General features: G+C 40.4%; 1 protein-coding gene across 1 annotated transcript in view; it reads left to right on the forward strand.

Annotated features, from left to right (window-relative positions):
• The first annotated feature begins 556 nt into the window (after positions 1 to 556).
• Positions 557 to 15,056, forward strand: part of CLSPN (claspin) — a 31,353-nt gene continuing 16,853 nt past the window's right edge. The window contains exons 1-13 of the mRNA XM_008517503.2: positions 557 to 807; positions 2,995 to 3,100; positions 3,838 to 4,286; positions 4,866 to 5,027; positions 5,721 to 5,798; positions 6,132 to 6,204; positions 6,773 to 6,881; positions 7,069 to 7,646; positions 10,442 to 10,633; positions 12,488 to 12,750; positions 13,686 to 13,861; positions 13,959 to 14,023; positions 14,596 to 14,795. Of these exons, the coding sequence (XP_008515725.2) occupies positions 784 to 807; positions 2,995 to 3,100; positions 3,838 to 4,286; positions 4,866 to 5,027; positions 5,721 to 5,798; positions 6,132 to 6,204; positions 6,773 to 6,881; positions 7,069 to 7,646; positions 10,442 to 10,633; positions 12,488 to 12,750; positions 13,686 to 13,861; positions 13,959 to 14,023; positions 14,596 to 14,795 (2,475 nt within the window). The 5' untranslated portion in view covers positions 557 to 783. The remainder of the gene's footprint in view (positions 808 to 2,994; positions 3,101 to 3,837; positions 4,287 to 4,865; positions 5,028 to 5,720; positions 5,799 to 6,131; positions 6,205 to 6,772; positions 6,882 to 7,068; positions 7,647 to 10,441; positions 10,634 to 12,487; positions 12,751 to 13,685; positions 13,862 to 13,958; positions 14,024 to 14,595; positions 14,796 to 15,056) is intronic.

Here is a 15,056-nt window from a genome sequence, read left to right on the forward strand (position 1 = left end):
AGAACTGTCTGAGATTAGTCTGATTCCAGACCTTTTATTCTTTTTCCTGCCTTGTCCAAAGAGTCTAGGAGTGGGATGGGTGGGTGTTTTCTGCATCCTCGAACTAACCTTAAATAAAATTATAAAGGTTACCCAAGGATATTCTTTGGTATCTGAGCAGCCCATACAACTTTCCTTTTTTGATGTTCAGTGGTGTGACTGCCGTGTACAAGAAGGGGCAGGTAGGATCTAGCGGCTCCAGGGATAGAGGTCCTGGAGAAAATCCCCACAGGGGCGCTCAAATACGGGACAGGGATGCCCTGGGGTGCCCGTGGATTTTCTCCCAGCTCACTTCCCGCCTGGAGGGTTTACTCCTCAAATTGTGCTTGATGGGAGCTGTGGCGCTGTGGTAAAGGTCAAAGGTCAAAGTCCACCACTCGCCTGGTGCGCTCTCGCAAGGCCAGACAGCCCCGACCACCCGGACAGCAAGTACACCTCCAGCCTCCCCCAGGCTTAGTTTACAAGAGCAGCCTCCACCCGCCAATCCAACTCGGATTACAGTGTTGTATACTTGTAGGGCTGGCCGAGGCGCTTCGTGATTGGTAGGACGGAGACAGGGCGTGGCCTCATGTAGAAAGCCTCTTCTGGATTGGTGTAAATCGTGGAGGGCGGGGCTTCCACTGTGGCTGGGCGCGAAAGCTCGAACGGCGCTGCGGGGCTGCAGACGGCGGGAGCAGCCGCGCCCCGGCTCACGGAACCGGAGATCTGCCTCATCCCGAGCGGAGCGCTGGGAAGGCCGGAGTCATGACGGGCGAAGTGGTTTCCGAGGTGAGTGCGTGAACGTGCCTCCATCCGCGGCTGCGGGGGCCCGGCGCCAAGGGATGGGATGTGGCCGGGGTCGAACCTGGCGGAGCCGGTCGCGGCGTCTGGGATGACTACAGTTCCCGGCGAGCACCGCGCGGCTCGGCCTCGCGGCCCCCCGGGATCGCCCGGCTGTCCCCGCAGGTCCGCGACTCCGCAGTCCAGCCCCAGCGCTGGGGTTCCCGCGCCCTGGTCTCGCGGCCGTGTTGCTCTTTCTTTGCGGCGCGGCCAGCCCCTGCTCAGCCCCACCCGCCCCACCCGCGCTCCCGTTTGGCGCGTTTCCTGCCGAGGGAGCTCTTCCTCCCACAGCGCCCCAAAAGAGAAGAAATTCCGGGCCGAACCGGGCCGCTGGGATGCGGGGCGGGATTCTCTGTAAATGGACGGCGGGAGTCTTAGGGAATTCGACACTGGGTCTGGAAGGGGCCTTTGAGGTCGCTGCACGGGGCCCCGAGAGGGGAAGTAGAGCCTCAGGGCCTCCTGGTTGGTGGCTGACTGGTCGCTGGCGGATTTGGGCAGAGAAACATCTGTTTTCAAAACTATGTTCTTTTCTCGGGCCTGGACTAGGGTGAGACATTTGCCTTGGGAGCACAATTTAAGGGGGCGCCAAAAAGACTCAGTAATGAAGATCATATTTTAATGCAATATTTTTAAAAATAAAAATTAATACAAAGATTCCATGATTTGATTTTGAACAAAATATCAGACTTTTAAATAAAGACCAGATCCGACCCCGCCCTTGCACTACTCTGCCGAGCTCGACTCACCCCAATCCCGGCCCTGGTTCCAATAAAACTTTATTTACAAAAACAGGCAGCTGAGCTCATGAACCACAGTTTGCCAATTTGATTTTTTTTTTAATATTGCACTAAGGTATTATCTTGATGACTAAGTTTTTTGAGGCCCTCTCTCCTCATCCTGTTCCTGGCCCTGGCTGTTGCTGGTACTGCTGCCAAGAATAGAGTGATTAAGAGCATCACTATGTACGTTTTTGAGCTTTGTGGTTACCTAAACTTTTTGCACATCCACAAACAGTCTTACTGCTTTAAATTTTGGGGAGAATCGTGATCCTCAGTGATTCCGCAGCATGCATTATCTTTGGTTATTATTTTAATAAATGTACCAAACATTCAAATCAATTTGATAATTGTTTGAGAAACCATTAGGATGAAGCCTTGTGCCCTATACATTACAGATGTTAATATTTTCCCCCTTATCAATAAGTTGATTCAGAGCCCTAAGAACCCCAAGGAGGTAGGAGACCTGGCATCTAGGGTCAGCGTGGTCACTAACTGGTCAAGTCACCTAACATACCCCTCCTCAGATTTTTTCCCTTGTGACTTTTAGAATGATTTTATTCAGAAAATTTCAAACATGTACAAACATAGAAAGGCTGGTATAGTGAACCCATCACCTAACCTCAACAATTATCAAATCATGGCAGTCCTGTTTCATTTACACCCCCACCCACTTTCCCCCTCACTGGATAATTTGGAAGCAAATTCTAAACATAATTTCATCCACAAATATTTTATCATGCATCTCTAAAAGATAAGGGCTTTCCATAACAGATAACCACAATATTATTACCACACTTGAAAATTTTAGAATTATTGCTTAATGTTAAATATCAAGTTAGTGTTCATGTTTCTTTGACTCTTACATATACTTTCAGTTTGTTTGAATCAGGATCCAGACAAAGTCTGCATGTTGCAAGTGTTAATATGTGTGTTTATGTATATATCTTAACTCTCTTTATAGGTTCCATTCCCTCTCTTTTTCCTTGCAAGTTACTGTTAAAGAAACCACATAGTTTGTCCTATAGGGTTTTCCATATCTGGATTGCATCTGTGTGATGTTATTTGGGTACACTGAGAAACAGTTCATACAGAAAAAGCATAATAAATGCTTGATTATTTTCATTTGTTTACCGTTACTCAGAATAAAGAGTTGGTTCTATAGCATCCTTCAAAGGTGAACAATGAATTTTTGTTTGTTTTTTGTCCAGTAATTCTTAATGTCATCCCTTCGTTGAACCATTATATTGGGTTTTTTCCTTATTTCAGCCTGATGATCGCATGATGATTTGTATATTATTATGTACTTAGAGTTTTCTGTCACCTGCTGGTTAATGTAAAGTATATTCTCATTTTCTAGGTTCACCTAGAAATCAATGATCCAAAACTCATTCCACAAGAAGCAGATAGTCCTTCAGACAGTGGACAGGGCAGCTGTGAAACAACTGGGCCCTTGAGTGAAAGAGGTTTGTAACAGTCACTACTTTTATTTTTAAAAACAGAATGTGGGGGCTTGTGTCGTAAGTGGGTCGAGTTAGTTTCATTATTGTCTTTTTTTTTTTTCTTCCCTTGGAAAGGAAGATTTTCCCTGGGCTGACATCCATGCCAATCTTCCTCTATTTTGTATGTGGAAAGCTCCTGCAGCATGGCTGATGAGTGGAGTAGGTCTGCACTGGGTATCCAAACCCCTGAACCCGGGCTGCCAAAGCAGAGTGCATGGAACTTTAAACACTCAGCCACGGGGCCAGTCCCCTCATTATTCTCTTGATTTACTAAATTATTAATGCCTAACCTTATTGTTTGCTTTATTATAAAAGCATAATAATAAGCTGTACCCTTTTGAAAATAATCCATTTCTATTATATTATTGAATGTATAAAATGTCTAGAAGCTACCACATTGCCTGGTTGAATGCATTCATCTTATAATAAAAGAATTTTTAACACCTGCCAGAAGGATTAGAACAACTTTACACATTGTAAATATATATAATTACATGTCTCAGTAAGAGACACTTTTCCAGGGAAAATGTTTTTCAAAATGTATTTTTAGATTTGCTTTGCTACAATCAGTTCTTGGTGATAGTTACATAATTTCATAAGGTGATATATCACTTGGATAATTGGATGTTTTTGAGGAGTAGTGGGACTAGGAGGAAGGCCAAATGACAGCAGACCTCTAAAAAAAATTGTGTTTCCTCCAGATTCAGATGAAGAGATATTTGTGAGTAAGAAATTAAAAAGCAGGAAGGTGCTACAAGACAGTGATTCTGAAAGAGAGGACCCAAATGCCTCTCCAGAGAAAAATACCTATGACAGTGTGGAGGAGGAAAATAAGGAGAATTTATACGCTGGAAAAAATGGAAAAGTCAGAAGAATTTACAAAACTCTGGCAGACAGAGACGAAAGTGACATCGAAGAGTCTTCGTATCAGGAAAATCTTGAGGCCCAAGAGACACCTTGCTTAGAGCTGGGTCTCCAATCTGAAAACTCTGTGAACTTTACAGTGGACAGAAAGATTTGCAAAAAACCCATATGTGATAAAGAAGGAACTGGAGGAAAAGCAAGAGTAAAATCAAGGAGAAGACTTGAGAAAGAAGAGAGAAAGATGGAAAAAATTAGGCGGCTAAAAAAGAAGGAAACAAAAAATGAGGTACATTAAAAAAAATAATTTGCTATTTTGAAGGCAGATTAACATTTTAGAAAAAGTTGCTTTTACTTCTTGAGGTTGTTTCTGTACTCAGAATATAGCTTTAAGTTGATTGTTTTGTATTGTGAATGATTTAAAACTTGTTGGTCTTATTCTCCATTTCGGATACATGGAAGACACTTCCAAATAAATAGGTTTCTGATTTTCTTTGTGAGCACGTGGGGTAATTCTTTGCTCATTCTGATCTGATGAAAATTAACTTTCAAAGGAGGATTTTTCATGCATCCATCCATCAGAAGTCTTGTTTGCTAACTAGAAAAACTACACTCAAGTTTTATAAACTAGTTGCTTAATAAGTATTTAACTTATTTGCTAATATGGACAGTGGCATAAAAACCACAGCATGGACTTCAAAGGATGTCTGTGGGTTAGGAACCAGTGAGAATCTTCTAGAATGCCATATATTTGTCTATTAATGAAAGATGGGGTTTTTTTCCTGGCCTGATGCAAATTGCCATATGATGTTGTAAAATATTGGATTTTGAAATGATTGGACTTTGCCTTTCTTTGTGCATTATCCAGGAAGATGATATGGAACAGCCATTTAACGATAGTGGCTGTCTTCTTATGGATAAAGACCTTTTTGAAACTGGGTTGGAGGAGGAAAATAACTCTCCATTGGAAGATGAAGAGTCATTAGAATCAATAAGGGCAGCTGTGAAAAACAAAGTAAAAAAGCACAAGGCAAGTAAAAGATGAATGTAATAAGACCTAACCCCCCGCCACCACCACTTCTAACCTTTGTTTTATTTTCTGATTTACTCTTGGAACCTGATTTATTTTAACTGAAGAAAAACACATGTCAATTGATTTAAGTTTTTCAGCTGTTAATTTTAAAATCTTGGAGTACAAGTGATAGACATACTAACTTGTTTGGAAACTAAGTATTTTGATTGCCCTCATAGGAATGTTGGGAAAAAAAGTAAGATACTTTATGTTGTGTAAGAAGCGGGTAAATAATGGGGCAGAGATGTAAATTTTATAATCCTGTGGCCTCTAAGAAATGAACCTGTAGGGTTTTAGGAAGGGCATCAAAGAGAAGCATCGTCAAAGCATTATCGTCCTGAGTGTTTACAAGCATAATCGTTCTTGCTAAGATTATCTTTAGCTCCCTGGGAGTCAGTGTCCCTCCTTAGGGAAATACGTGATACAGAGGTATAAGAAATGAGGGCCCAAACTCCATTTGAGACTCTAATTTGTTTTCTAGGCTTTATAGAATGCTGTGTGTTTAAAATTTTCTATTTGATAATTACTGATTTACTATTAATGTATCATGATGTGATGTTGGAGGACAAAAGCCATCTGTGAATAAGCAACAGCCTCTTGTTTCAGTTTAATTTTTGTCCGTGTTATTCAACTTGTAATCTTCTCTTTTAGAAAAAGGAACTGTCTTTGGAGAGTGGAGGCTATTCATTTGAAGAAGAAAGTGAGTTATCAAAAGGCAGCATGAGAAAGGTGAGGTAGAGCCCTGTTTGGTGTCATGTTGATCTCTTTCACCAGGAGATTGTGAATTTCTCAGGGATAAACATTTTTTCATGTCTATCATATTTTCCTGGTACTCAAGATATTGCTTTGTACATAGTAGAGACAAAAATATGGATTAGATTGAATTAATTCTATGTGAATTGCAAATAAATGAGCTCCTTGAGTTTGTATTGTATTGAACTTATTGGTGCTTACTGTGCCCCCTCCATCCTCTTTTCTTGGAGAAAGCAAACTTTTGAGGGATGAATATCTATCTTTCTGGATAATAGCATTAATGTAATCTTACTTTTTCTTCTCTTTTAGGAAAGAAAGGCAGCCAAGTTAAGTAAGGAAGCTTTAAAAAAACTGCATAGTGAGACTCAGCGCCTTATTCGAGGTAATACAAGCCAGTACAATAAACTTGCAGGCAAATCGCAGTATTTCTTTGTAAGCTCAACTTGGATGTTCGGGATTTTTGTTTTTTTCAACATTCCTAATATGAATTGGATTATAATATCAAGTTTAGAATTGATCTTGGAGAATGGCCATTGTTCTAAAGCCTCTGGAACATTAGTATAAACTGAAAAAATTTCTAGAACTGTAGTGGTGGTAGGGAGGGAGATTTTTTAATGGTTTTCTATGGACCCACTGCATCAGGATTCCTTTGGGAACCTTTCAAATGTGTAAATTCTTAGGCCCCACAGAAATTCTGATTCACTAGGCATGAAATGGGTTCCAAGAGCCCATATTTTTAGAAAACTTCCTGCATCAGTTTGATTTCACAACTAGGTTTAAAAGCCATTGGTCTTTAGGGAATTGTTTTGTACTTAGGTCCTGTCTTTATTAAAGCCAGGATTGTTCCATTTCTGGTGATGGCTTTGGCTGTACTCTTTAGTTAACTGAACATGAAGTGACATTTCAGAATATACAGTATACGTATTTGCTTGTTTTGTTCCATTTTATAGAGTCTGCACTTAATCTTCCATATCATATGCCTGAGAATAAAACCATTCATGAGTTCTTCAAACGTAAACCCCGGCCCACTTGCCAAGGAAATGCCATGGCGCTACTGAAGTAAGAACCCTCTTTCCTTTTGATTATAATTTTCGTAAACATTCAGTTTTGTAGCAAACACATGGTGTAAAAAGTTCAGATTCCTCACTCCCTTAAAACTGATTTAACTGATTCATTATGTGCTAAGGAGTGAGAATGTTTCACATTGAGGATAATTTTCAACTTCAGCTCATTTTCCCTTCTCTAGGTCATCTAAGTATCAGTCAAGTCATCACAAAGAAATCGTAGACACTGCAAATACAACTGAGATGAATAGTGACCACCATAGCAAAGAGTCTGAGCAGACAACAGGTGCGGGATCTGAAAAGGAAATTAAAGCACTGCCTGTAGTTTCAAAGACACTGCAGATCACTGCTGGATCAGACGTGTCATGCCGTAAGGATTTGATGGGAGGCCAAGAGCTAGAAATTCAGGAGAAACAGAATCAGAGTGATGCTAGATCCTCACCTGGGGACAGCTCAGTGGTGGAACAGGAATCCAGCTTCCTTGGGAACAAGGACACTGGGGAGTATCAGGCTGGAGGTCTTGTGGCACCTGAACCTCATGCCCTGGAGGGAGAAGGCCTGAAAAAAACAGAAGAACCAGAGGAGAACGTGGAAGAGCCCAGCCAGCAAACTAAATCAGCAGCAGCTGTGCCACCTGAAAAAGTGAGGCGGTTCACGCTGGATAGACTTAAGCAACTGGGAGTAGATGTTTCCATCAAGCCTCGGCTGGGTGCTGATGAAGATTCCTTTGTGATACTTGAAGAACCTGAAACTAACAGAGGTAATCCTTTGAATTGTGGGAGGCCTCTCCAGAGTGGTTTATTCTGGCAGCTTTCGATTATAGGAAGGACAGGGAACACAGGAGAAACCGATGACCACACATGATCATGTTCTACAGGGGTACCCGATACTGGTGGACTCTCAGATAAATTTGGCAGGGTATCAGAATGTTCTAAACCTGATTTAAAATGGAAGCCTGCTGATGGGTTAATATACAAAAGAGGTGCATTGCTGTTGTGTTATGGTGTGAAATTCATAAAAGCATTGTTCAGTTTTTCACAGTTAAAGAGAAACAGTTCAGTTCAGTAAATTGTCTGCAAAACTGAATTTCTTTTTTTTTTGCACTCAACAAATATTAACCTATCCACTACATGCAAGATGCTGTAGGGCATAGCAAGAGAAATCTGACATTTATCCTACACTTAAGCTACTTACACTCTAGTAGGGAAGATAAGAAGTATGCAAATGCAGTATTGCAAGAGAGAAGGTGGTAAATGGCATCTTCTATAATGAGCATGTGTCACTGATAATTGGAAAAAATTAAATAACGTGAAGAAACGGGAAACATATTCTTTGCTGAAAGAAACATTTAGAATAAAGTGCAATGGGAGTTCAGAGGAGGGGTAAGTTTCTTCCAATAGGTGGTTAAAGGAAGGCTTGGAGAGTAGGTGGATGTAATTACCTGTTCATTGTTTTTCCCTTTATGCTTTGAATAGGAATCTTCTGACTTGTTCCCTACTCTATCCCCAGTGCTTCCACAGTAGATGACACATTGTAGGCATTCATATTTATTAAACGAATGAATGATCCTTCAAGACAGAACTCAAGTATTACCACATTCAGTAAACTTCCTGACTCATAGGTAGAACTGAGTGTTCCCTCTGCATCGAGGCAGTGTGGCATGATAATTAAGAGCTTAGACTCTGTCACAAGACCAGGCTTTGAATCTAGACTATTCTACTTACTGTGGAACTTTAAGCGTGCTATTTGGCCTCTCCGAGCCATCTTTTTTAAAAATTTAAATAACAGCACTATTTGGTTCATGGGGTTATAGTGAAGATTCGTTGAAATAATGCATATGAATGGATAGCATAAAGAAGCACTCGAATACTGGCTGCTGCTGCTTCTCTTATTAGTGAAATTATTTCCACCAAGACTCTCCTTCACTAAACAGCTGACTCTTGGCGGGTGCTATGTCAGCCACAGTATCTGGTGTGTAAGACGTGCTCAGTGAGTCTTATTTAAGTCCCAAGTAATCTTCCTCCTCATTCATTTCTTTTATTCTCTTGGTGCCAATAATGACCTACCTGTTTCTGTTCCCTTTCCACTGCCACCCCCCGTTGCTTCCGCCCTTACTGAACCACTGTCAAATAGGATGCAGGCTTACAGCTTCTCTTCCTGCTCTTTTGTTTGTAATGTAAACATATCATCCTCTGGAGTTGGGTTTTTGCTGCTAGTAATGTTAGGGACTCAGAATACAAAGGTTTCCTTCCAGTTCTTTTTCCACTAAGACCTTCCAGGGAAGGAAAAATTACATCTCGATTGTAACCACAAAACTCCTAAAGTATGATTCGAGTGCATTTTAGAAAAAGAACCAAACTGAGAGTATCCTGGACATTTTATCATGGAAAAGAAGGCGCATGAAAATATCCAGCATCTGTCGACCCAAAGGGCTTTTCTCCTTTTCCTTTTTCTTTATAACTGTCATTGTCCTCACAACAGATCCCACTTTGGTATGAGGAGTTAGACTGAGTAGGGTTGGTGCCAGGGAGCAGCTGGCTGAGGGAGAAAGGAGGAGGAAATTCTAAACAATACTAGCGGGGAAGAGGAGCACGCCCTGTTGCCACTGGACTGCTGAATTTACTGCTCCCAGTGTCAATAGTCCTGTTCGCATACAAGTTGGGTGTGTGTGACAGAGGCCATGTGTAAGTGAGATTTCCTCTCTGATTGTGCTAGTAGCACTAGGATAACAGCTTTACCAAAAACCTTTTTCCAGTCCTGCTGCTGAGTTACATCACTGCCTGGATTGATTGTCGTTTTCTTTGTCCTTTTTTAAATTTTTGCCCATATTTAGTAAGATTGCTGGTAAATAATGAAATGTTCAAAATAGGGAATAAAAAAAGGAGATTGAAACTCCTGAAAAATTAAGCCCTTGAATAATTAAGAATTGTGGTATTTTTTCCTACTAGTTTAATACTTCTTCTTTTTAAGAATTGAACATATCTAGGACTAGAAGATTAAAAAAAAAAGATGGGGGCCGGCCCAGTGGCATGCTGGTTAAGTTCACACACTCTGCTTCAGCAATCCGGGGTTCACAGGTTCGGATCCCAGGCACGGACCTACACACCACTCATCAAGCCTTGCTGTGGCGGCATCTCACATAGAAAATGGAGGAAGATTGCCACAGATGTTAGCTCAGGGACAGTCTTCCTCAACAAAAAGAGGAAGATTGGCAATGGATGTTAGCTCAGGGCCAGTCTTCCTCACCCCCCAAAAAACCAACTGCACATATTTAGCAACTTCAGTTATAAACTTATATCTTAAAAGTCTGATTTTTGAAATATATTGAGGAAGAGCAGTTGCAGCAGTCCGTTGACCCAGAAGTTTGGGTTAAGTTCTAAGTTATAAGACATAGGTGTTAGTAGCAAAGGGGTTTTTAATGTCTCTGTATTTTTTTTCCCTGCAACTTTGTTGAGCTGAGAAACTTAGTGTATATATATACAGTTCTTGACTGGCATCTTAAAGGAAAGAGTTTAAGCATGGCAAACTGACATACTGGTTGGCTTTTGGGTTTAGAACTGGAAGCCTTGAAGCAGCGTTTCTGGAAGCATGCTAACCCAGCAGCCAAACCCAGGGCTGGTCAGAAGGTGAATGTGAGCGTCATAGTGAAAGAGGTGGGCACTGACGGAAAGGAGGAGCTGAAGGCAGAGGTGGTGCCTGTGACTTTGGCAGCTGAGAAGCTGGATGGAGCAAGCCACACAAAACCAGGTATTTGAGTCCACAGTGTCTTTTGCTTTGTACTCCTGGCAGGTCTTTATGGCTACTGGAGACTCTATAGTGAAAAGTTATAGAACTTTTTCCTTGGAGACTGGACAGCAGTACCTCCAGCATGATTCATGTGTAGCATTGCCTGGAGGTGTAGGGTGGGTAGGATGACTTTATTTCTTAAAGTAGCCTTTGTCTTATTAAAAAAACTAATAAATATCTGTCGTAGAAAATCAGTGGGAAAAATAAACAAAAAACTTCTGCAATCCTCTGTCAGAGACAACTTCTATAACCATACTGTGTATCTATCCTTTTAAACTCTCCTCTTTGCGTGTATGTCTGTGGATATTTAAAGAAAAATAATGTGATCAGACCATGCATTCTGCTTTGTAATCTACGTTTTTGTTTTAACCATGTATTAGAGACAGGTCTATTCTTCCTGCTCTCACTTTGACAATACAAGTAATATATCACGTAGAAAAAAATAAAACATTGAAGAAAAGGTATAAAAGGAAAAATTATTCTTCCCAAAGGTAACTGTTAACAGTTTCTTGTGTGTCCTTCTAGGAAAATTCAAATGCATATACCACTGTGTATGTGTGTTTGTATGACATTAATTACACTTACTCTCTGCCAGCTACTGCTCTAGGTGTTTTACAGTAAATAACATTAGTATCCTTATTTTATATATGAGGAAACTGATATAGAGAGCATTTAAGCAACTTGCTCAAGTTTACACAGCTAGTGAGTAGTAGAACCAGCAGCCTAATCCAGACCACCTAATTCCAGAGCTCAGATACATATTATCTTGCCTTTGAGGTTTTTTTAACAGCTGCATAATATTTCATTGTATGAATATAACGTGATTTGTTTAACCATATTCCTATTAATGGACATCTTGTTCGTTCCAGTTTTTGGATTTCATAAAATGTTGCGTCTTAGGGTCGGATATATGTTGGTTTATTTGGATGTGAAATTCCTTACAGTGGAATCATTCAGTCAAATTTTGATATATATCATCCCATTGTCCCTCCCAAATAGTTGCCCCAATTTACACTGAGTCTCAGTGTATAAGAGTTTCTGTTTCATCTTGTTAATAATGGATATTATCGGGCTGGCCCTGTGGCTGAGTGGTTAATTTCGCACGCTCCGCTGCAGGTGGCCCAGTGTTTCGTAAGTTCGAATCCTGGGCATGGACATGGCACTGCTCATCAAACCACGCTGAGGCAGCATCCCACATACCACAACTAGAAGGACCCACAACGAAGAATATACATCTATGTACTGAGGGCTTTGGGGAGCAAAAGGAAAAAATAAAATCTTAAAAAAAAAAAAAATGGATATTATCAAAACTTCTGATTTCTGCAAAATATGTCAAAAATGGTATCTCATTATTTTGATTCGTATCTCTTTAATCAGAAGTGAGGTTAAGCATTATTTTTAAGTTATTAACAATATATGTTCATTTTTCACTAAACTACCAGTTCATATCCTTTGCCCATTTTACGCTTGAGTTATTTCTCTTTTTCTTTAATAAAGATAGATTTATCAATGTTTTCCTTCAAGGCTTCTGAGCCAGAGACTTTTGAAGTCCCACTCCTCCCCTCTTTCCTCCCTTTTTAATAATGATTTTATAGTCTCTGCATAGGGTATTATCCCAGGTGTAGAACCTAACTGTGGAAGTTCTGTCTTACTTCAGTTCATAATAATCCCCACTTGTCAAAATAACAAATGGCTAGCTCTGATTCTCCTCTGGGATGTGAGTAGAAGCTTCTGGAGTCGCCTGAAGTGCACTTACATTATTGTAGTATGTAGGCAGTCATTACGTCTAAAGCATTTCTTCGTATTTCTGTTCAGGTGAAAAGCTTCAGGTGCTGAAAGCTAAATTACAGGAAGCAATGAAACTGCGCAGATTTGAGGAACGCCAGAAACGCCAAGCACTATTTAAATTAGATAATGAAGATGGATTTGAAGAAGAGGAAGAGGAGGAGGAAATGACAGATGAGTCTGAGGAAGATGGAGCAGAGGAAGAAGAGGAAGTGTTAGAGGGAGAAGAGGAGGAAGAGAAAGCAGTAGAGGGAGAAGAGGAGAAAGAAGAAGAGGAAGAGGAAAGCAATCAGGTCTCTGGCAATTATGTAATTTTTTTGCTTGGTCAGGATAAGGGTAAAAGAAAATTGGATTTGAATAAGAGTATAAGAAGCATGTTCAATTGTATAAGAGGTTTTAGGAGCAGAGATGAACATAGCTAGCTCTTATGTACCTAAATCTTCCTGCATTCAGTTCTGTCAGCAGCATCGAGCATCTGCAGTTCACATAGCCGTAGCCTTGGCTTCTACTGTTGGTTTACACATTCTAATATAATGCTGATATTAAAATGGCTGTGCATTAATAGAGACTTTCATCTTTGTTGTTTATTTAGCTTTCTCTATTCAGAATAAAAAGCACTTTTAACCTTGGCCAGATTGAGGTCTGAAATAAATTCTCAGGCAGGCCGAGACCTTCTGAGTTATTTTCATTCTTCACTGAGGAGGGCATTTGTAGAAGGGCTTCTTGCCCTTGTTCCTGGTATTGTTTTCCATCTGGGGAAGATAGGTGATGATAGCATTTTGGTATTAGAAAAAAGAAAAGCTTTCTTGCTTGACCCCTGGCGTCTCTCGGAAGAGTTGGTTGATCTTTAACCCTGGGTAAAGGAAGAAAGCAATGGCTGGACTGGGCAGCATATCACAGTCTGTGGTTGGTTTGAGATCAGTAGTTATCCTGCAATCTCAGGCTAATCATTTAAGCTCTCATTGCTTCAATAAAATGATGATCCAGTCTTTCGTAATCTTGTAGCAATTTTGGGAGGGCAAAAGGTAAAATAAGTATAAAAGAGCTCTAGAAGTGTCAGGGAAAATTACGTTAATGGTAATAATTAGACTGAGCTTCCTTCAGGGTTACCTTCTCAGATTTAAGATGTGACCTGTAACCAGGCAGCCGTATTTGAAGCTGACAGTGTGTTTGCTTTTAAAACTTTTGACTTCTCTCATTTTGTTTTCGGGTGGCATGATTGATAAAGATTGCAGAATTCCTTCTTGGTAGTGAAGAAATTGAAACCAAAGATGAAAAAGAAATGGATAAAGAAAACAATGATGGCAGTAGTGAAATTGGCAAGTCAGTTGGCCTCTCTGTTCCCCAGCCTCTCTCATCTGATTCTATCTTACTTCTGTTTAAAGACAACTCTTCCAAGATGGGGTAAGTAATTCTCCCTAAGGAAAGATAAGATTCCTTTGGATGTGTCCATCTAGTAAGGAAAACAGATACTCAAACAATTTACCTCCTTATTTTGTAGTTACTTTCCTAGTGAAGAAAAATCAGAAACAGATGAAAACTCAGGCAAAAGGGCTAGCAAACTGGGTAAGCAGTGACTCTTATGCAGAACTTGACTCTTCTTTGATCCTCTAGCTTTGATACTTACAGACTACAATTCCATAACATTTCATTTTTTGAACTCTAGTGGGCTTTTCCCAGTCTGACATGTGACAATGAAAGGGATTAATTAGAATTTTATTTTGGTCCAGGAGTTTTGAAAACTTACATGCCCTTTCTTTGTATTTGACCTTGGGTATATAATAGGTCTGTAGTGAGTATGTGTTGATTGAGTGAACCATTAAATATTTCTATCATATGTAGACCAAAGGAAGATGTGTAAGTGATTGAATAATGGAGAGAGTGATTTTGGCCATTAGGTAGGGTGCCTACCTGAAAGATGGGAACTTTCAGGTGCCACTTTGTTCCGAGTGATAAACCCTGATCGGATAACGCTATCTTAATACTGTAATTTACCTTTAACTTAATGTTTTGGAACATATAACTTTAGAAGTTTGTCTGTGAGTGTTACCTGACAAGTTCATTCTCAACCCTTTTTCCTAAACAAATCCACCTTATTTCTGGAAGCACTCACTTAGAAGTTGCTTCTCTTTCTTTAGATGAAGATGATTCATGCTCACTGCTAACAAAGGAGAGCAGCCACAACAGCAGCTTTGAGCTAATTGGCTCCACAATTCCATCCTATCAGCCTTGCAACAGACAAACAGGCCGTGGGACCAGTTTTTTCCCTACTGCAGGAGGATTCAGATCTCCTTCCCCTGGGCTATTTCGAGCCAGTTTGGTCAGCTCAGCTTCTAAGGTAAGATGGTAATGGCTTTCTAATCTCCTCCCCCTATTGCTTCCCACATTGCTAAATAAAGTGTGTCCAAGCCAACCAACTCCCACCACATTATGTATGTTCAGTTTAAAAAAATCCACCCTCTTTGTGTATTAAAAACAAGCCTCATCCAGTGTTCTTACTTTTTGGGGGATATTTTTCTTTCTGCTTCTCTTGGCTATGCATTGTCCTCCTCAACTGCAATTGCCTGAGAGTAGATTACACATTGCAAATAGCAACTTC

The sequence above is a fragment of the Equus przewalskii genome, chromosome 2 (genome assembly GCF_037783145.1).
Source record: "Equus przewalskii isolate Varuska chromosome 2, EquPr2, whole genome shotgun sequence".
Classification (NCBI taxonomy): Eukaryota; Metazoa; Chordata; class Mammalia; order Perissodactyla; family Equidae; genus Equus; species Equus przewalskii.